General features: G+C 47.2%; 1 protein-coding gene across 1 annotated transcript in view; it reads left to right on the forward strand.

Moving 5' to 3' along the window:
* TECTA (tectorin alpha) overlaps nucleotides 1–23,243 on the forward strand; it is a 76,292-nt gene that overhangs the window by 22,332 nt on the left and 30,717 nt on the right. Inside the window, exons 6-10 of the mRNA XM_028707525.2 lie at nucleotides 557–1,130; nucleotides 5,935–6,527; nucleotides 10,896–11,469; nucleotides 16,105–16,715; nucleotides 20,004–20,565. Coding sequence (XP_028563358.2) covers nucleotides 557–1,130; nucleotides 5,935–6,527; nucleotides 10,896–11,469; nucleotides 16,105–16,715; nucleotides 20,004–20,565 — 2,914 coding nt within the window. The remainder of the gene's footprint in view (nucleotides 1–556; nucleotides 1,131–5,934; nucleotides 6,528–10,895; nucleotides 11,470–16,104; nucleotides 16,716–20,003; nucleotides 20,566–23,243) is intronic.

Genomic DNA, 23,243 nt, shown 5'->3' on the forward strand with positions numbered 1-23,243 from the left:
GGATCCAAAACTGAACTTTCTGATTGAATTCCAGATTGCAGCATTCCCCCCCCTCACATCTGGATAGCGTCTCTGTGCAGTGCTTAATAAATTTGAGGGGCTCTGTGACTCATAATGTTGGATTGCATCAAATGTAGCCCTATGTAAGCTTCCCATGAGTAGCAGGATTTCCCCTTGTGCAATAGGACTTTTCTCGCTCCCCACCCCCCACTGTGTGCCCCCTAAACCTATTTGGGGTTCCCCCAACTCTTCAGAGCGGATCTGAGAAGGGGGTGGGTGGGTGCAGTGGAAGGGGGAGGGGAAATCCTGTTGCACAAGCAGAGATCCTTGTGGTGGCAGGATGGTTCCTTAGCACTGCATTGAATGCAAGCCATTATTATTAAATAATAATGGTCAGGTTAGCAGAAGGTTTGTTATAAAATAGTAAATAAATACTTTTTGGACACTCCTCTCCCCCCCTCCCCGCTCCCTCTCCCTATGTCCCCTCCTCTCTGTTTTTATATATTTCTAATAAAAGAAAACAAACAGTGTTTTGTATTTTGTACCCATCCTGCAGATAGATGACTTGGTTATGTCTCTACCCGTTTTCCTGGAACTGGGGGCCATAAAAATCTACCAGAGTGGTTTGTCGACAGCGGTAGAAACAGACTTTGGCCTCTTAGTGACCTATGATGGAGACCATTATGCTGCTATTTCTGTCCCAGGCTCCTACATCAATGCCACATGTGGCCTCTGCGGGAACTACAACAAGAACCCCGAGGACGATGTGCTGCGCTCGGATGGGAAAATGGCCACATCGGTGCTGGATCTGGGGGAAAGCTGGCGGGTCTATCACCCTGAATGGAAGTGCTCCCCAGGCTGCTTAGACAACTGCAGCCTTTGTGATGCAGCAACCGAGTCCCTCTATTTTGGCCCCGAGCACTGTGGCTTTATCAACAAAACTGGAGGTCCTCTCTGGGAATGTGGCGCCATCGTTGACCCTACGGCTTTTGTCCACAGCTGTGTTTACGACCTGTGTAGCATCCGAGATAACGGCACTGGAGGGCTCTGCCAAGCCATTCAGGCTTATGCCTTGGTTTGCCAAGCCCTTGGCATCCCCATCGGAGAGTGGAGAGCACAGACAGGATGCGGTAAGTGGGCGTACAATGGAGCTTCAGAAAGATGCATACTTCCAAGAGTAAACAAGGTGGGAACAGGGCCCATGCTTGGACTACAACTCCCATCATCTCAAGGAATGGGTAGATTTGTTGATTTCCATTTCTCTCAGTTCCTTGTTTTCCCAGTCTTCAGTTCAGTTCTCCACATCTCGTCAATTTGGGATTTACCGTATTTTTCGTCCCATAGGACGCTCCGTCCCATAGGACGCACCTAGTTTTTTTGGGGGGGAATAAAGGGGGGGAAATTCCTTTATTTCCCCCTCAAAACCAGGTCAGGGAACAGCGGGATGGCGGCGCTGCGCCTCCCCGCTGTCCCCCAAGCTTGTGGGGCTGGCCGATGTCTGCCCGAAGCGCGGGGTGCTCTGCTTCAGCACGCCCCGCGCTCCATGCAGCAGGCTGCTATCCGCAGCCTAGGGAGCCCTGCGGGAACTCCCACGGACTTCCCAGGCTTGCTGATAGCTTCCTGAAGCCTGGAGAGCGAGAGGGGTCGGTGCGCACCGACCCCTCTCACTCTCCAAGCTTCAGCGAAAGCCTGTATTTGCCCCATAGGATGCACACAGATTTCCCGCAGGGCTCCCCAGGCTGCGGATATCTGCCCGGCGCGAGGGGCGCTCTGCTTCAGCACGCCCCGCGCTCCGTGCAGCAGGCTGCTATCCGCAGCCTAGGGAGCCCTGCGGGAACTCCCGCGGACTACCCAGGCTTGTTGATAGCTTCCTGAAGCCTGGAGAGTGAGAGGGGTCGGTACGCACCGACCCCTCTCGCTCTCCAAGCTTCAGCGAAAGCCTGTATTTGCCCCATAGGACGCACACAGATTTCCCCTTCATTTTTGGAGGGGAAAAAGTGCGTCCTATAGGGCGAAAAATACGGTATTTATTTTTGTAAAAAGATGAAGAAGCAGGGCCACTGGTGCAAAACAAGGATTGTCCCCGACTAAGTCCTACTCATCATAGGTAAAGGGACCCCTGACCATTAGGTCCAGTTGTGGCCAACTCTGGGGTTGCGGCGCTCATCTTGCTTTATTGGCCGAGGGAGCCGGCATACAGCTTCCGGGTCATGTGGCCAGCATGACTAAGCTGCTTCTGGCGAACCAGAGCAGCGCATGGAAACGCCGTTTACCCTCCCGCCAGAGTGGTACCTATTTATCTACTTGCACTTTGACGTACTTTCGAACTGCTAGGTTGGCAGGAGCAGGGACCAAACAATGGGAGCTCACCCCATCGCAGGGATTCGAACCGCCAACCTTCTGATCGGCAAGTCCTAGGCTCTGTGGTTTAACCCACAGCACCACCCGCATCCCTTATAGACCCACTGAAATTAATGGACCTAAGCTAGTCATGTCCATTAACTTTGATGAGTCTTCTTAGAGTAGCATTGGGTACAAACCCACATTTAACAACATAAGAACATTGGACAATCCATGCTAGATCAGGCCAATGGTCCACTTATTCTACCTTCTTGTTCTCAAGGTGACCAACCCAGGGTTTCCCAAACTTGGGTCTCCAGCTGTTTTTGGACAACAAGTCCCATCATCCCTGACCACTGGTCCTGCTAGCTAGGGATGATGGGAGTTGTAGTCCAAAACCAGCTGGAAACCCAAGTTTGGGAAACCCTAGACTGACCAGATGCTTGTGGGAAGCCTGCAAGGGGGACATGAGTGAAACAGCACTCTGCCCACCTACGAGCCCAAGTTAATTCAAAGGCAGAAAGCCTCCAACAGTGAAGGCAGACAGCAATAATAATAATAATAATAATAATAATAATAATAATAATAATTTATTTGTACCCCCACTCTGGTTTCCCCAGCCACTCTGGGTGGCTTCCACAAAGACCAAAAATACACTAAGATGTCACACATTAAAAACTTCCCTGAACAGGGCTGCCTTCAGATGTCTTCTGAATGTCAGGTAGTTGTTTATCTCTTTGACATCTGGTGGGAGGGCGTTCCACAGGGCGGGTGCCACTACCGAGAAGGCCCTCTGCCTGGTTCCCTGTAGCTTTGCTTCTCGCAATGAGGGAACCGCCAGAAGCCCCTCGGCGCTGGACCTCAGCATCTGGGCAGAACGATGGGGGTGGAGACGCTCCTTCAGATATACTGGATTGAGGCCGTTTAGGGCTTTAAAGGTCAGAATTAAATTGTGCTTGGAAACATACTAGGAGCCAATGTAGGTCTTTCAAGACCGGTGTTATATGGTTTCGGCGGCCGCCCCCAGTCACCAGTCTAGCTGCCGCATTCTGGATTGGTTGTAGTTTCCGGTTCACCTTCAAAGGTAGTCCCACATAGAGCACATTATTGCTAGCCATCTCCTCCATGAATTTGTCTAACCCTTTTGTAAAGCCCACAAAGGTCGTGGCCATCTCTGCCTCCTGTGGGAGTGAGTTCCACAGATTTCACTCTACCCTTCTTTGTCCCCAATCAGCATCGCTGTGTTTTTGGAGAAACACTGACAGGCTGACAAGAGAATTGGAGTCTTCCACCATTCTCTGTCATGCATGTTAACACCGAACTGATCTAGTGTCCTCGATGCACATTTAGATTTCCTCACTTAAGACATTTCCATATTGCTTCGTTATTCACCCTTCCAAGCAGCACACATTGTAACAATCCGCTGCTCAACAAGGCTCTTAACGGCATACACAGGAAAAGGAGAGGCGAGGACAGAGCAAGTGGCTGTGCCACAGAGCAGTTACTTGTACCCAGGCTTGAGGGCGAGGAATGTAAGGTTAACTTTGGATTCCCTTTCTGAGAAGAGCTGTGGTTTCAGCAGCCTTCAAGAAACGTTGATGGGAGCACTGGGGGGAAAGGGGGGAAAAAGCTTTCCACCCAAACACTGAATGAGCTTAACACAGAAGATCCAAGAGGGGCTGGGATTCAAGTAAGCTTTGTTGCCATGAAAGCTGATTCAGCCCTCTCCCTGCTTACAGTCCAAGGAAAGACAAAGGGACACTTGAAGTAACTAAGGAGCAGCGAGCAAAGGACAAGCAGAAGCGAAACCACTCTAGCTTGTTCTTTGCTCCCTGGGTGGAATTCAATGCTGGGTCGGTGGAAGGAATTTAAGTGCCCGCGTTGAATTCGAGTGAGAGACACGGCGGGATTTACGGCTGACATTTGGGGCTTGGATAAATTGGGGGCATCTGTACTGGCTTGCCTCTCTCCCTCTCTCTCTCGCTTGTCACCTGTATCATTCAGCCGACTTCATCTTGATTTGCACCCGCCCAACTCAGAAAAAGAAAAGGAACTGTGAACATAGGAAGCTGCCTTATACTGAGTCAGACCATTGATGCATCTAGCTAAATATAGCCTGCACTGACTGGCAGCAGCTCTCCAGGGTTTCAGGCAGGGTCTACTCTGAGTTGGACTAGCACTGATACGTGTCTCAGGTATAACCATCTGCTAGCTTAAGAGAGCCTTATTAAAGCTGGTGCCTTCCAGATGTGATGATGATTAATGTCATTTATGAATCGCTTCCCATGAGCCATTCCAAAGTGATCAACAATATAATCAATACACATAGTATGATCATAGAACCATGGAATTGCAGAGTTGGAAGGGACTTCAAAGGTCACCCAGCCCGACCCCCTGCATGAATAACACAGCTTTCACATTTAAGAAAAAACATTTAGAAACAATGATAAAACACGTGCCCTTTTTTCAGCCAGAGCTCACTGGAACTCATTTCCGGCACCTCTCAGCCGGACGCCTTTGCCATTCTAAGAGAATAATAACAATAATAATTTTTATTTATACCCCGCCCTCCCCAGCTAAGGCTGGGCTCAGGGCAGCTAACAAGCAATAATAAAAACAAGTTGAATGAATACAACATAAAAACAAGATTAAAATACAACATTAAAATATTGAAACATTGAAATATTAAAATGCAGCCTCATCACAGGAGGAGAAAGGAAAAAGGAAAAAGAAAGAGGGGGAGGGAATCAACCAACAAGGGAGGCATTCACGGTGCATTCTGGCACCCTTTTTTCTAGAAAAATAGTACTGATTAAAACACAATTAAATATGTAAACACAATTCAAAACAACAGCAGCAATTCATTTTAAATCCCATACAAGTACAAACTGGGGATATAGTTCTCCACTTGGAAGGCTTGCTGAAAGGGGAACTCCTTCACCAGGCAACAGAAAGGCAATAGAGGAGTGCTTGTGTGGCAGGGAGTTCCTAAGGCTGCCACACTGTCAGCCCAATTTTGACATAACACAGAACGAGACTCTTAAGAGGATGCAATGATCGGTTGCGTTATTAGACCATCTGTTTTCAACCACAGCTCCCATCAGCCCCAGACAGCACAACCCCAGAAGCTATCATGGAGGATAAAGCTAGGAATGGCTACCGGCCATAAAGGTTATGTTCCATCTCCACTGTCAGAGGCAGTGAGCCTCTGAATGCCAGTCACTGGGACTCACAAGTGGGGACAGTGGTGTTGTGCTCAGGTTTTGCTTGTGGTCTTTGCATGGGCATCTGGTTGTTGGACTAGATGGGCCATTGGCCTCTGATCCAGCAGGGCTCTTCTTATGTTCTTAAGCTGAATGACAGCCTGTGTGGTGTAGTGGTTAGAGTGTTGGGCTCCAGCCTGGGAAACCAGGGTTCCAATCCCCACTCAGCCATGAAGCTCACCAGGCCAGTCACTCACTCTCAACCTAATCTACCTTGCAGGATTGTTGTGTAGAAGAAGAGGAACCATGCGTGCCACCTGTGAGCTCTTTGGAGAAAAAGGTGGACTATGAATGGCTAAATCAATAAATGTCCCTTATCTGCTTCTTCCAGCTGCTGCTGTGCAGTGTCCAGAGTCCAGCCACTACTCTGTGTGTACCAGCAGCTGCCCGGCCACCTGCTCAGACCTCACTGCCCCCTTGACCTGCACTTCTCCTTGCACCGAGGGCTGTGACTGCAACGAGGGCTACGTCCTCAGCACAGACCTGTGCGTCCCGATCCACCAATGCGGCTGCGATGTGGACGGCCAGTACCACGCCATCGGAGAGTCGTTCTGGGCCTCGGTGGACTGCACGGTGCAGTGTTGGTGCGAGGACGGAGGGGAGGTCACCTGCTTCAACACCTCCTGCCAAGAAGGAGAGGTCTGTGCCGTGGAAAATGGCTACCAGGGCTGCTATCCCAAGAGGGAGACGTTGTGTCTGGTCTCCCAGGATCAGGTGCTGCAGACCTTTGATGGCGTCACGTTCGCTTACCCCCCAGACAACTCCTACACGCTGGTCAAAACCTGCCCGGACAGACCCAGCTTCCTGGAAGTGGACATCAGCAAAAAGAAACCGGAATCAAGTCCAGACTGGCTTCGGAGCCTGATCATCCATATTGCCAGCCAGGAAGTCAAAATTGGAGGCGTAGACAACTCTGAAATCAAGGTACTGGCTTGTATCAATGCTCAGTAAATTCTGCTGGTGGAAGGTCTTCCAGTGAACTTCAGAGCTGAGTGGGGATTTGAACCCTGATCTCCCAGGGTCCTACTCTGAGTCCCCCTGTCCTCCACTTATGTGCCCCCTAAATGCAGTCTGGGGGTTTCCCCACCTCCCATATTTAAGTCCCTGATCTTGGAGACTTAAAGGGGAAACATGGGGAGATGTGGAAAAAACTTTGCTGGTCTCTTCCTGGTTCACTTTTAAGCCTCGGAGTAAGTACAATGGATTTTGACAGGTAGGCAGCTGTGCCCACTTGTCAAACGTGGCCCGCAAGGCTGATCCTGATAATTATAATATAATAATAATAAAATTTTATTTATATCCCCCCCCCCCAGCCAAAGCTGGGGCTCAGAGCGGCTAACAACAGTAAAAATGCCACAGTTTACATAAAATCATAGTCAATTAATTGAAATACATTAATTGAAATACAAAATCAATTCAGAATCAAATTAATGGCAACCATTGGGCTAGAGTTCTATGAGGATTACAGAAAGAGAGAGGGGGCCAGTCTGTGCCTTGGCCAAAGGCCTGGTGGAACAGCTCTGTCTTGCAGGCCCTGCGGAAAGATGTCAAGACCCTCAGGGCCCTAGTCGCTTGTGACAGAGCGTTCCACCAGATTGGGGCCACGGCCAAAAAAGCCCTGGCTCTGGTTGAGGCCAGCCTAACCTCCCTGTGGCCCGGGATCTCCAAGATGTTTTTATTTGAAGACCGTAAGTTTCTCTGTGGGGCATACCAGGAGAGGCGGTCCCGTAGGTACGAGGGTCCTAGGCTGTATAGGGCTTTAAAGGTTAAAACCAGCACCTTAAACCTGACCCTGTACTCCACCAGGAGCCAGTGCAGCTGGTATAGCACCAGGTGAACGTGATCCCGTGGTGAGGACCCCGTAAGGAGTCTCGCCGCAGAACTCTGCACCCACTGGAGCTTCTGGGTCAGTCTCAAGGGCAGCCCCACGTAGAGTGAGTTACAATAATCAAGCCTGGATCGGGCACATGGAGCCCAAAAGTTTCCCTGCTCTTGGCCTGGACAGATCCACAGCCCGACATAGCAGAGCAAAGAGTTCTGGTGGAACTGACTATAACATTCATTGTGTACTGCAAATATGTGATTGTTTGCTAATATCCACTCAGATGCTGAGCCAGTGGTTAAGATGCAGGTCTTCTAAGCCAGCAAAACAATGCTTAGCAATAATAACAAGTGTGTTCATACTGAGCGTGTCATCTGCCCCCCTGTCCTGGCTGCCTGGTGAACACAAGAGTTGGTTCTTTTCTTAATCCTGCCAAGACAGAGGATCATCTGTGATAGGAAATGCAGAGTGTCTCATTAGCTACACCCGCCGCTGACATTCTCCCCCAGATACGCATTTTATCAGGCAGTGTTAACACTAATGACGGAAGACACAAAATGAGTTTACATGAGTGATCAAACAACCTCAGCTTGACGCTGTGCTGCTCACAGTTAAAATAATTGTGTGACTCTTAAAAAGACAGATATAGAGAGAGGGAAGGAGGGAGAGAGATGATGTTATCTGCATGAGCGAAATTTACATGCAGCTTTAAAAATATATAAGTAGCAGAAAGTTTAGGCAACTTTGACTATGGTTAAAATTTGAGTTATATAGATAAACGGTATGAGATGGAGAAGAAAATGTTGTTGGTGGACTCCACGGAGGGGAGGAGGGAGGTCGGAGAATTCAGATAATTCAATATTTAATTTTTGTATTTTATGTTTGAATGTCAAATCATAAATATAAAATATGAAATTTTAGGCAACTTCAGTCAGGACTGTAGGAAGAGAGTGAGGAGCCCCCCCCCCCCCAACTATGGAACTCACTTCCACATGAATATTCACTTCCACATGAAGCAGCGACGGCCACCAACCTGAATGGCTTTGAAAGATTATTGGACAAATTCATGAAGGATAAAGGCTGTCAGTGGCTACTAGCCACAATGGCTACGCTCTGCCACCACGGCTGGAAGCATCAATGCTTCTGAATACCAGTTACTGGAAACTGAAGGAGAAGGGGTAGCCTTATCCTTAGTGAATTTGTCTTTTCCATCCAAGTTTGTAGGCATAACTGCCTCCTGTGTGAGCAAATTCCATAGTTTAACTATGTGCCGTGTGAAGAAGTTCTGAATCTTCTAACACTCAACATCACTAGATGTTCCCAGGTTTTAGTATCCTAAGAGACGGAGACAAACATATCGCCACACAATCCTATTCACCTCTATCATGTCCCTGCCCCAGACTCACCTTTATCCCCCAAACTAAAAAGCCTGAAACTAGTAACTTTTCCTCCTTGGGGAGTTCCTGTATCCCTTTGATCGTTCTGACTGCCCTTTTCTAAACTTTTTCCAGCTCTACAATACCCTTTTCGAGGCGAGCTGATGAGAACTGTATATACAATAACCCAAGTTGCGGTCACACCATAGAGATATTATGAGTTTTATTTTCAACCCCCTCCCTAAATTTTGCAGGCTTCCAGATCCCTGCAGAAACCTGGCAGACTTTCTTGGCTGAGCAAGATGGATTTAACTGTCCCAGGCAGTAGTGCCTCTGCCCCATTGGCTTGAACACTGGGAAACTCCTCTCCACATCCTAGGCTCATGCGCATAGGCAACACTGCCACCTGGTGGAAGGATGTGTGCTTTAGCAAGCGTTCACGCTGGACAATTTATTTAAAGCAGTTTTCAGCACAAACAGCACCTTCGAACCCGCCTCACACGATTAGCTTGCATGTATGAGCACTGCTAATGTGTGATAGGAAGCAGAGGAGAGACATTATAAAAACAAATTCACCTTTTCGTCAATCTGGCGGTGACATTTTGTGATGACATTTTGCTGTAAAAACTGATTTTGCAAACCCGCGCTTAGTAGTCAGACTCCATCCCTGCTTCATTCCACCCCCCACCCCCTGTTCATCCCAACAAATGCATGTTTACATACTGGATGTCTGCATCTGCAGATCAATGTGTCTCACACACACCTCTGTCAGATCAAGCGTCTCTGACCTGCATACTGTGATCATCTCAGATTTGTTTGTTTTAAAATATCAGGGGTGCGAGTGCCTAGAATGGTTTGCTCTGCAACAACCACAGGAGCAAATCACTTCCCAAAAATTAGATACAGGGGTCAGCACACTTTTTCAACAGGGGGCCGGTCCACTGTCCCTCAGACCTTGTGGGGGGCCGGACTATATTTTGGGGGGGAAAATAAAAATGAACGAACTCCTATGCCCCACAAATAACCCAGAGATGCATTTTAAATAAAAGCACACATTCTACTCATGTAAAAACACCAGGCAGGCCCCACAAATAACCCAGAGATGCATTTTAAAGAAAAGCACACATTCTACTCATGTGAAAACATGCTGATTCCCGGACCGCCCGCGAGCCGGATTTAGAAGGCGATTGGGCCAGATCCAGCCCCAGGGCTTTACTTTGCCTACCCATGAATTAGAGAGTTGGACAGATCATTTGCAGAACTCCTTGTGATTTCTTTGCATCAAAGAGTCTTTACAGATCTCCGTATTACTGCACCAATGCCACATCTTTGGGACTAGGCCATTTCAAGGACAGTCCATATAGCTACTAGCCATGATGGCTATAAGAAACCTCCATGTCCAAAGGTAGTCTACCACTCAGCAAAGCCAGTGGTCCATGGGCCAGCATTGTCATTCAGCTACCCACATCCCAAACCTACTGCTGAACCCCTTAGAAGAAGAGAATAGCTTGGGCAGACACAGCCAGCCCTGTTCTTCCTTGCCCAAGGACTTTCCAATGCACATTTCAACAGTTTTGAAGAGAAGAAAGGGAGGGAAAGGCCAGGAATCAATTAAGCCAAGAGGCTTAAATATAGGAGTAGGGATTTTGATGGAACATGGGGACACAAGAAGATACCTTACACTGAGTTAGACCATTGGTTCATCTAGTCCAGTATTGTCTGCTCTGGCTGGCAGCAGCTCTCCAGGGTTTCAGACAGGAGTCCTCTCTCAGACCTACCTGGACATGTCAGGGATTGAACCCGGGTTCCTCTGCATGCAAAGAGGTGCTCTGCTACTGAGCTACAACAGAAAACCCAATTGCCGTTTGCTCCAAATGGGTGCTAAAGAGTGGTTTTCCCCAGAGGAAAGCAGCAGAACAAGAGGAAATGTGGATAAGCCTTTGTTGGCTCCGCTTGTCCTTGGCTCTGGCGCCACCTACTGTTGGCCTCCCTGCTTTTCACCCTCCCATTTCCAATGGACACTAGACACCATTGGCTCATCTCATCAAATTTCCTCTTCATTCATTTATTTGTCCCTGTCCCCCCTTTTTGCAGGTGAATGGATATGAAATGGAGCTTCCATATTTCCATCCTTCTGGCCAACTGGAAATCTACCGCAGCAAAAACGGGACCGTGGTTGAGTCCGAAGGGCTCATACATATCCTGTACTTGGACTCTGGCATGCTGGAGATACGCCTCTCAACTATCTATTTCAACTGCACCGGGGGCCTCTGTGGCTTTTTCAACGGGAACAGCAGCGACGAATTCTGTTTCCCTAACAGGAAGTGCACGGACAACCTGGCGGTTTTTCTGGACAGCTGGACAACCTTCAATGAGATTTGCAACGGGGAGTGCGGCGACCTTCTCAAGGCCTGCAACAACGATTCGGAGCTCCTGAAGGACTACCGGAGCCGGTCGAAATGTGGCATCATCAACGATCCCACCAACAGCTCCTTCCTGGAGTGCCACTCAGTGGTGAATGTCTCTGCTTACTATCGGACCTGCCTCTTCCGCCTGTGCCAGAGTGGGGGGAACCAGTCAGAGCTCTGTGACTCAGTAGCCCGGTATGCCAGCGCCTGCAAGAATGCAGAAGTGGACGTCGGTCCGTGGAGGAGCTTTGACTTTTGCCGTAAGTCAGTGCATGCGCCTTTTTGTCAAAGGTGTGGCCATTTGAGCAGACCTCCACAAGTCCCTTAAAACCTGGGTTCCATTTTTTAAAAAATAAATTACCAGTCCTCCTGGATTATTTATTTTATACAGGTTAAGATCCAGAGAGATCATTATAGGGATCTAAGGAGCTTGCCTTGTGTGCTCAAAAGCTTATATGCAGTCCTTTGAGTCCTGCCGTTCATTGTGTACCTTATATCCGCAAAGGCTCAGTGTATTGTACAGTGGTACCTCGGGTTACAGATGCTTCAGAATACAGACGCTTCAGGTTACAGATGCTTCAGGTTACAGACTCTGCTAACCCAGAAATAGTACCTCAGGTTAAGAACTTTGCTTCAGGATGAGAACAGAAATCACGTGGCGGCAGTGTGGCAGCAGCAGGAGGCCCCATTAGCTAAAGTGGTACCTCAGGTTAAGAACAGTTTCAGGTTAAGAACGGACCTCCAGAACGAATTAAGTTCTTAACCCGAGGTACCACTGTATTGTATTTATTTATTTCTCATCCTTCACCCTAAGGCCCCCAGGGCAGGTTGCAACATTAAAACACAATATTAAAAACAATTTAAAACAACTTACAATAATAAAAAATAAAGCGGGTCCTCAAAGTATACACCTCAAGTGTCAAAAGCTTGGAGCATCATTCTCCAGAAACTGTATAATGAAAGTGCCAGGTGTGCGTTTCTGGGGACAGAGTTCTGCAGCTTAGGGGCCACCACAGAGAAGACCCTCTCCTGGGTCACCACCACCTGAGCTTCTGAGGGCACCAAGAAGGCTCCCTCTGCCAGTTTCAGCACGCAAGAGAGTGTAGAAAAGGAGGGTGGTTTTTCAGATATTTGGGGCCTGAGTCATTTAGGACTTTAAACAACAAATGTGAGTACCTTGAATTGGCCCAGAAATGAATTGGCAACCAGTTTTAAAACAGGGTTTATATGAGATGTAGGTGGAAACCCAGCCAGGAATTTGACTGCTGCATTTTGAGCTAACTGGAATTTCCCAGTCGTCTTCAGGGATAGCTCCACGTAGAGCACATCATAATAATCCAACTTTGAAGGTTCCAGTGCATGGAATATAGTGATCGCTAACAGAAATGGGTCGTAGCTGGAGAACCAGCTGGAGCTTAAAAAAAAAAGGCCCTTCTAGCCACTGAGGCCTCTTGAGCCTCCAGCCATAGTGTTGAATCCAGGAGCACCCCCACAGTGCAAACCTGCTCCTTTCAGGGGAGTCCAACCCCACCCAGGGAAGGCTGCCTCTCCACCTCCCAGACATGAGAACCTGGGACCCATAACAGGATTCAGGTATGTCACACACATACTTGCAAAAGACACCCCCAAATCCCACCCATCCTAATGCATTTCACTCATCTATGTAAAATATAGATTAAAACAGTGTTGCAAAAGCATTACCTTTGTGCCTGGGGTGTTTTCTCTCTCTCTCTCTCTTTCCAGTTGCTTTTTGCCTCTAGATGCACTTTCTTAATTAAGTAATTTTCATAGAATGCGTTCTAGGAGACATCAGGAGTTTTATTGCGCCGTGTTCTTGAATTGCAGTAGGGATCCCGACTTAAGCTGTAACAACAGAGGCTAATTTGAATGAGCGAGACGGTTGTGGGGGGGGGGGAGTTGTTTAGCTATGGTAATATTCTTGCTGACAGTGGTATTATTATCATAATCTAAAGGCAGATGTAGGAAGTTCACACTGCGGAAGCTCAAGAAGGCTTAGGCGAGTTGGTGCAAATGGAAGGACGTGGAATTTGAGATTTGGCAGGCGATGAGCTTTCACACAAACTCGGAAGTCTGTGAATATTTTAAGGGTGCAGTCATACATAATGCTAAACTATGGTTTGTTTTAACTAAGCTTTTTTTTAAAACAACAACAACAGCCCACAAATCATCTTATGAACTTGAAACCAGAGTTAAAAGAAGTCACAGTTCGGGAACTGCTTTGCATTGTGATTTGTTGCCAGGGTCATGGTTTGTTGCCAGAGCTGGGTTTGGACACTCAGACCACACTTTGGCTAAACAAAAAACCAGTTAGCATTTTGTACAAAATAGGCTACTGAGCGGCCCTTTACTGAAGCACAGAGTTCTAACCAATGCTATTCCTGCTCAGAGTAGACTCACTGAAGTGAATGGACAGGACTAAGGACCCTTTTAATCATAGTATGTAAAAGGGGGTTTCAGAAAGCTAGTTTCCTCTCTAGAAATCACCTACATAAGAAGAGTTCTCCTGGATCAGACCAGGTCTCCATCTAGTCCAGCCCTCTCCTTCTCATGGTGGCCAATAGATGCCTCCAGGAAGCCCTAAAGCAGGGCTTAAAGGCAACAGACCTAGTTCATTCCCAACATTTGTGGGTCTGCTGATATTCAGCACCCAAGTGGATAAAGCTGAACCAGTAAGAAGGGCCACAGGTTCCTGATAGTTAAACTATGGAACGCATTCGCAGAAGAGGCAGTGATGGCCATGAACTTGGATGACTTTAAAGGGGGATTTGACAACTTCATGGAGGAGAAGGCTATCAATGACTACTAGTCATCATACCATGCTCTGCCTCCACGGTCAGAAGGAGTAATGCTTCTGAACACCAGCTGCTGGAAACCTCAGAAGGGGAGATAGCATTTAACAGCATGTTGATATGCAGGAAAAAGAGGGGAAGAAATAACAGGGTAAACAGGAAGGAAACTCCATCTAGCCCAAGACTGTGTAATGTAGCACAGTGCTGAAAGGATACTAAACAAGGCAATGCAACACAATGACAATTTGAATGACAATAATTGACAAATGAAACTAATAAAGCAGCTTGAATAAGAATAAAACCATGCAGTAACATTGCAAGGCTTTGCATTGTCTCTTCCCTAATAAAACTCCCTCCGGAGGATTTAGCTGAGAGCATCCTAGGCTATCCCGACTTCCCTCGTGTTTCTCAATTGCTGAACATTACAGCATCAAGTTCAAGAGCAATTCGTAGCTACCAATCTAGTGCAGAGGATGAAGGACCCTTCCTCCTGACACACACAAAGCAGGAAGGAAGAAAGTGAAGAGAATCAGACCTCTTAGAGGTATACTGGCTCTGAACATGGCAGTCCCTGTTTAAGCTAATAACCACTGATGGGCAAATGAATGGAGGAGAAATCTAGCTCCCTTTTAAAGCCTTCTAAACTGGTGGCCACCCCATCATGGGGCAGTGAGTTCCAAAGGTTAAGTATGTCTTGTTTTAAACTAGTGTTTCCTTTTGCCTGTCCTAAATCAGTTTCATTGTATGATCCTGATTATAACCCCCAACCCCACCCAGCCATGGGGGGGAACTGTTCATGGAACCATAGAATTGTAGAGTTCGAAGGGACTCCCTGCAATGCGGGAATCACGCCTAAAGAACGCCTGACAGGTGGCCATCCAGATTGCCATGGAGAGAGGCTTGTGCATGCACCTTTCTTGCTTAGTTTGAAAATGGGAATGTGCATGACACATCCAGGGCATTTATACTACAAAGCACTTTAGCAAACAATTGATCAACCCTGATCGCTAGGACTGTATAGAGGAGGGGCTGGGCAAAACTGAGCCCAGAGCGATTGGCATTAGTTAGACCTGACAGCCCATATCCTTCTGCTCAAAAAAGGAGAGAGGGATGAATAGCCCTGGTCTGGAGCCTGTGATTATGAGCTCCTAGAGAAGCAGAATGGTTTTAAACCTCACCCTGATATCTTTGACAGTGGCAGACCGGAGTGTGCTCAGCTTGTTGAATTTTTAAGCCTGTGGACTTTTTGTTTATGTTTTTCGGGAATTAACCTTGGCTGCATGCATTTCCAGGCTTCTGTTCAAAAGCGTAAGGACTAGAATGTAGCTTTCCCCCTAATTTAAACAGCAATTTGGGATTCTAAAGACATTGACACCTATGCTCAGTACAGGATTTCATTGCAGATAGGTGCAAAACACACAGTCCTGCCTAGACCTGGACTAGACTAAGGGTTTGTCCAAACTTACCTTTCTTCTGCTCTTTCCAGGCTCTGTGTCTGAACATCTATCTTCATTTAATTTCCCCCCCAGAGCTTTCCTTGCAAAAACCTGCTCTTTAAAGTTCAATTGGAGCAAACAAACAAACCTGAATTGATGTTTGCTCCGATTGTGCACTGAGTGGCGGGTTTTCACAGGAAAAGCTCCGGGACGAAAACAGAAATGCTCAGACAAGGAACTTTTAAGCATGGACCTGTGACCAGAAAGAGGGGCAAAAGGTAAGAGTGGGTAAGCCCTTAGGTGTGGAAGCCAGGAAGGTAATTCAGGATCGGAACTAACTCCTATCTCCTGAGTTTTTCATTGCTTTTCTACCCTGAGCCATGCTACAATGTCGAGGCAGATGTCGCAGCCAGATCGCCCTCACATTAAGAGCCACTATTTGAACGATGGTCTTGGTCATTTGATGGTCCTTTTTATCCATTGTTGTTGTTTTTTAATTGTATATATTGCTTGTTTTATGTTGCTATGGCCGTTGGCTAATGCAAATAAAGTTTATCTATCATGTCGAGGCACAGCATGGCAGGACTTCAAGAGAAAGTGGCTGGCTGCCAGCTAAACTTGTGCTTCCCCCTTTTTTGTCTTGCTCCAGCTCTCACCTGCCCGGAGAACAGCCACTTTGAGGAGTGCATGACCTGTTCGGAGTCCTGCGAAAGCTTAGGGATGGGTCCCATCTGCCTGGACACCTGCACGGAGGGCTGTCAATGTGACGATGGTTTTGCCCTCCAAGGCACCCACTGCATTCCCAGGACCGAGTGCGGCTGCAGCTTTGAAGGCCACCAGCTCTCCACCAACCAGTCCTTCTGGATGGACATTGACTGCCAGTATTTCTGCTACTGCAACGGCTCCGACAACAGTGTGCACTGCGAGAACATTCCCTGCAAAGAAGATGAGTACTGCATGGAGGAGAGCGGCCTTTATTACTGCCAGGCTCGCACCGACGCCTCCTGCATCGTCTCCGGCTACGGCCATTACTTGACCTTTGATGGGTTTGCTTTCGATTTTCAGAGCAGCTGCCCCCTGGTCCTCTGCACCACCATCTCCCGGCAGAGGTCAGAGAGGTTGGAAACCTTCCCCGAGTTTACGGTCACTGCCAAGAATGAGGATCGGGACCCTTCCCTGGCCTTGTGGGTGAAGCAGGTGGAAGTGGAGGTCTTCAGTTACAACATCATCATCCACCGGGCCTACAAGCACACCGTGCTGGTGAGTTAACGCAGCGACACTGAATCGATTTATTACAGTCTGTCGACCAGAATTGAGAAAGCATGCAATACATACAAATGTCAGAACAAAACAGATGGAAAAGTAGAACATAGAAACCACAACAATCTCAGGTTAGCCCCTGAAGAGGGCCCTTCCAGTTTTAGGTGGTGAGTTTTTCTCTTGTTCTCACTGCTACTGATACAAATTCAGCCACTGTCAGTGAAACATTTGGGTTTTCACTTCCATTAGATATTGAACTGGGGTCACATTGTACCTGAGAGCCAAGCAGCTCTCCATTTATGATGAGGAGATGACAAATGCTTCAAGGGGTTGAGGACATTGGGCAAGGGAGCAGAAAGAGAATAGGTGGGTGGAGATGCAAATCCATGGCTAATTCTTCTGGGGAGCAAAGGACAGGACTGCCTTTGAGGGACTGGCATCCTCTAGCACAGTGGTTTTCAACCTGTGGGTCGCCAGATGTTGTTGGACTACAACTCCCATCATCCCTGAGCTCTGGCCTTGCTAGCCAAGGGTGATGGGAGTTGTAGTTCAACAACATCTGGGGACCCACAGGTTGAGAAAGGCTGCTCTAGCAACTCCTGAAAGATGACTATCAACTCCTGTCCTCCTGTCTCTGAGGAGCAGTAATGCTTGCCCACCCAGTCCAGCATCCCAGCACTAGCAAACCTACATTTATGGGGCCCTGAAGCTTGAACTGTTATGGGGGCCCCTTCATAACCAGCAACGAGGTCTGGGTAGCCACTGCTATCTTCTTCAATGGATGTCAAAGTAGATAAAGTGAATCAAAATTTCCTATGGCTTATAGTTTGGGGGATGAAAATTAGAGAAATGTTATATACATGCATGATGCATCATAGAATGATGAAATTGGGTCTACAAGACCCAATTTTTTAAGCAATGCAGATTAAAGTCACTTCTGGAGCCCCTCTGGGATTAGTGTCCCTGAAGCTTAAATTTTGTCATTTTCATAGTAAATCTATCATGGATCCCTTCAAATGGCATTCAGAGGCATACTGCCTCCAACAGTGGAGAGAGAACCTTGTTGTTATGCCTAGTAGTCATTGATGGCCTTTATTTTCAGTATATAACTTTGCAGTGACTGCAAACCAGAAAGAGCTAGATATGTTTAAGTGTTGTGGAAACCAATAGGGCTTAAATGCACTGTTAAATATTGTTTCCTTTGCATATTGGGTTGTGAAGGGTAGCTTTGTGTATTTATTTTTTTCCTGCACAGTTGAAGGAGGAAAACACTGTCATGGATGAAACTCTTCTGTCACTGTTTTTACATGTCTGGGCTCAGTCCTCCCGGGAGCAGAATGTTGTTGGCTTGTTCTCTTTTAAATAGCAGAGAATCCACAGAAGTGTTAAACAGGAATCCCAAAGGACTGAAATGAAAATTTGAATTCAACCTCTTTTAGTATCGTGGTCAGGCTGAAGTTGGCTATTCAGTGACTCTCAGTCACAGAGTCAGCTGGAAACAGTTGTTTCATGCCTGAGGCAGGAAATATAAATGTTGCTCTACGTGATGGTAAAAAGATAACAATAAGATAAATATTTGGCAACGTTCTGCCCCCTAACGGCATCCAGAATTTGCTGCCTAAGATGGACTAATTCAGCTTGCCTACCAGTAGGGCTGGCACTGCTCAGTAATGGGACATTACAATGTCTCCATAGAGACAAGTCCCTATCATGGCCTTGGCCTCAGATGATAGATAAGGCTATTTGATTGGTTGAATTTATATCCCACCTTTTCCTCCAAGGAACTCAATGTGGTGTACATGGTTTGCTCCCTTCACATTTAATCCCCCAATAATCCTGGGAGGTAGGCTAGGCTAAGGAGCAGTGATTGGCCCAAGGTTACCCAGAGAGCTTTAGGGCCGAGTGAAGATTTGAACCTTGGTGTCCCAGGTTTTAGTCCAATGATAACCAGTCTGGAGCTGCTATACCACTGGCTTAGGAACACAACCAAGTTGCAGATACCAAACCTGAGGCTGACGGCCACAAACCTGCAAACCTAAACTGGTAACTCCCCCAAGGAGTCAAGGCTGCCCAAAGGACGAGGGAGCAGAATAGGCAAGAAGCCACAGAAGGAAGAAGCAGCCCCCACCCTCTGGTCAAGGGCTTGTCCCTTTAAGGGGTCACACTCCCCAGGCAGGGTGGGTGGACCTTGGGAAGGAGTGAACTAGAGAGAGGCTCTTATAAGGCCTCAATCAATGCCCGACTTTCACTGGAGAAAGTTGTGTGCTTGGAGCTAGCCAAGGTGCTGAAACCCCGGCTGCCAGTCCTCGTGGATTCTTGCTGAGAAGAGGTCAGAACCATCCCACATGAGATGGCTGCCCATAGCTCCCTCTCCATCTGTACATGAACACATGATCTGTTGGGTTTTTGTGAGTCAAAAGTGGGTGGAGGTTACTCAGACCAAATATTTGGCATGTGTACTGTTACAGTTGCAGACTGTAAATATTGGTGCACCATAACCACCCCATTTGTCAGATGACCTGGAGGGTTTATTATGAACCCATAGGCACACTCCACCTTGATTTCAATGGGTTTCAGTGAACCCAACTTTGAGCTGGATTGTGGCCTGTGTGTTTCACTATTATAAACTAGTGTGTGGTGCTTCTCTCCTGCTCAATAGATGTGCCCCTTTTCACACAATTTTTCATGGCACTGGTGTTCTATTCTCTTTCTTCCAAGGAGCTCAGAGCAGAATTTTAACTTGATGACAACCCCATGAGCAAGTTGGACAGAAAAATGGTGACTAGCCCAAAGCTACACAACCATTTCCACAACTTGAGTGAAGACCGGGTTTTCTGCATCAGGCATCTTTCTTTGAAACCCACCTCCCAAAGCTAGTTATTTATTTATTTTGCAAGATTTATATACCACTTGATTGTAGTAAAATCTTAAAGTGGTTTACAAAATGTATTAGGTAATAAAATTACCAGTAAACAAAAACAAGAAAACAGTTTCAAAACAACAATTTAGAATGTTCAAAAAAGAGATTAAAATCAATGATAAGCTAAACATTGGATTAAAACAAGTCAACATTCTATGCATCTAGAGAGGCTAGCCTAAGCAAAAATGTTTTTAGTGGGTGCCAAAAAGGGAAGGGAAGGGAAGGTGCTTGCCTCGTGTCAATAGGCAGGGATTTCCAAAGTGTGGGTGCTGCCACATTAAATGGTTCTTTGCTTACAAATGCAGAATGAGAATGGTGTGACGCCAGTTGCCTTAGTGTCTAGCTAATTTCACTGCATCTCTTTGCAGATCAACAATGAGCGCCTTTACCTGCCCTTGAAGCTTGGACAAGGGAAAGTGAACATCTTTGCCTTTGGTTTCCACATTGTCGTGGAGACCGACTTTGGGTTGAAGGTTGTCTATGACTGGAAAACCTTCCTCTCCGTCACCGTCCCGCGGAGCCTTCAGAACAACACGTACGGCCTCTGTGGGCGATATAACAGCAACCCTGACGACGACCTCCAGACCTCCGGTGGCTTTGCCGTCTCTAGCATCAACGAGTTTGGCCACAGTTGGGCCAAGAGGGACCCCTTTTGCCAGGTTGGCTGTGGCGACAGGTGCCCTGCCTGCCGTAAGGTGGAAGGCTTCTGGAAGCCCCAGCAGCTGTGCAGCCTGATCCCCAGCAAGAGCGGCGTCTTCTCCAGGTGCCACAGCAAAGTCAACCCCACCTTCTTCTACAAGAACTGCCTGTTTGACACCTGCATCGATGGTGGCGCAGTGCAAACTGCTTGCAGCTGGCTGCAGAACTACGCCAGCACCTGCCAGACCCAGGGGATTGCTGTAACCGGCTGGAGAAACTTCACCTTGTGCTGTGAGCTGAGATTGTTTTAATCTCTGTCGTTGTTCATGAAAACTGTCCTTTTGTTCCATCTCCAGTAGCTCCACTGATGTTTAACTGGGATATTTCTGGGTTGCTGTTGTTTTTAAGGGAGTACTTTCTTCTTAAAGTAAATTTGGGGAGGCGATTGTAGCTCAGGGATAGAGCACGCATTTTGCACACAGAAGGTCCCAGTTTATTATCTGTTTCTTGCATTCACACCCCACCTTCCTCTCCAAGGAGCTCAAGCTGGTATACCTGGTTCTGCTCCTCCTCAATTAATCTCACAACAACCCTGTGGGATATTTTAGGTTGAGAGGCAGTGACTGGCTCAAGGTCACTCACTGAGCTTCATGGCTGACTGGGAATTTGCACCCTGGTCTCCTAGGTCCTAGTCTGACACTCTAACCACACTGACTCCAGCTGAAAGGACCAAGTCAGCAGGTGATGGGAATGATTCTCTGTCTGAAGCCCTGGAGACCCAGTGCCTATCAGAGTAGAGCACCCTAGTGTAGGGAGAAACAGTATGACGTGATAATAAGGCAGCTTCTTAAGTTACTATGTCTAAAAGCAACCTGACTAGGACTAGGCCTGGTTCTTAGTAAGCAAGTGTCTAGATTTCGAGTCTCAACACCACACTTAGGTCTAATTTCCTTTCCTGTTCTAACAGCTTCAAAAATAGCTGGCTGTGTGTTGTTAGACATAGCTCCTGCTAATCTATGGCCCTTGAGATGTCCCAACTTACACGGCCAATGGTCAGCAACGAAGAGAGTTGTAGTCCAGCAAAATCTGAAGAGGAAGAGGTTCCTCACTTCATGCTAAAAGGAAGGGGTGGGCCAGTAAAAACAGAGATAGAAATGATTTGTCATTGGGAACAACAGCAGAGAAGAGTCTTGTTGGCCAGGCAAGTCAGAAATCTTGACATGGAAGAGCCAGTGTGGTGTAGTGGCTAAGAGCTGTAGACTCATAATCTGGTGAACCGGGTTCGCTTCCCCACTCCTCCACATGCAGATGCTGGGTGACCTTGGGCTAGTCACACATCTCTGAAGTCTCTCAGCCTCACTCACCTCACAGAGTGTTTGTTGTGGGGGAGGAAGGGAAAGGAGAATGTTGGCCGCTTTGAGACTCCTTCAGGTAGTGATAAAGCGGGATATCAAATCCAAACTCTTCTTCTTCTTATAGGGGGTCAAAATCTAGGCTCTAGTTGGTAGGCTTCCTGGCTAGTCTATCTGACACTCGCCTCCTCACTGGCCAAAGCTTGGTGTTGTACAGGGGCCGAGTCCCCACTTTAAGCAAAGGGAATGATGGATTTGTCAATTTCGGGTTCTTGCTATTACTCATATTTCCCATCTTAATAATAATTATAATAATTTTATTATTTATACCCCACCCATCTGGCTGGGTTGCCCCAGCCACTCTGGGCAGCTTCCAACACATATAAAAACATAAATTCAGTTCCCCACATTTCTACATCCATTTTTGAAAATTCATCCACTTTTCAGTGCACATTTTCCTATTGTTTTCACAAAGCAGTTTCCCCTAGCGCCGTACAATTTTGTCCTCTGTCCTCGCTAAGTTGACCCTCCTAGCTGATGCATGTTTGTGTATATTACTAGGCTGGGGACATGCACGGCAAGGTTCGGATAAATGCAAATGTCAAAGGATGACTGTGCTTTGATTCACATATCGCTCTGCAAAAGCTGAACTGGGCAGGTCTGCCTTTAAATGCGAGCTGAATCAGATATCTCCCCTCATCCCTAATGACACCTCTCAGGCCTCGGATTTCACAAGGGCTGTGAGCTTGAGCATTGGCAGGGGGATTCTTATTTTAAATGCACAAAGCTGGCTGGCGAGGCTTTTGCCCTGGGTGCTGAAGAGTCAGCCGCTTGGCACTGTTCCACAGTTCATCAGTATGGCTGGCCTGTAGCAACCATCCTTCTTCCCAGTTCCAGGTCACTTTGTGGTCCACTTTGCAACAGCAGATTCAGTGTTATTAACTGCTCAGGGAGACATCTGAAATCTCAACAGCTCTGCCTCTGACCTCCCTCTCAGTTTTCTTTGCCTCATTTAATGATTGCTCTTTAAATGGAGAGCATGTTGTTGTTGTGGTTGTTGTTTTTAATCTTTGCGAGACCCTCTGAGGTACGCAGAAGCGGAGCTCGGCTTGTATCAAAGATGGAGAACAGTTTCACGATGCTGAGGTTTGCAGGAAGGAGACAGTGAGTGAATTGCTAGGAAAGGGAAGAAAGAAAGAAAGAGAGAGAGAGAGAGAGAGAGAGAGAGAGAGAGAGAGAGAGAGCGCTTCTCTGTGCCAAGGTTTCCCAGAGAGAGGCAGAGACTCCGATTAGGGCACCTAATGACAAAATGGAAAGTATTGGATAAAAATGACACAGATAAGAGGAGACAGCGGAAAAGAATAGCTCAACAAATGCCTCAACATGAAAGAGATGTGTACCAGAGTCATGGAAGATTATCTCTCATGTCACCGGCTTCATAAAGGAAATGCAGCCACAAGAGGATGAATTATGGGTTGCTCCCTAAATCTGACAGATATTTAAGCACTCAGCACAAAAGCTCACTTTGACTTTGGCAATTCCTTGGATTCATTGCTGCAAACCTGCTGTGGCATCTCCTAGCAGCCTGCCCTTGATCTGGCTGCTGTAAAAGTTGAA

The sequence above is a fragment of the Podarcis muralis genome, chromosome 15 (assembly GCF_964188315.1).
Source record: "Podarcis muralis chromosome 15, rPodMur119.hap1.1, whole genome shotgun sequence".
Classification (NCBI taxonomy): domain Eukaryota; kingdom Metazoa; phylum Chordata; class Lepidosauria; order Squamata; family Lacertidae; genus Podarcis; species Podarcis muralis.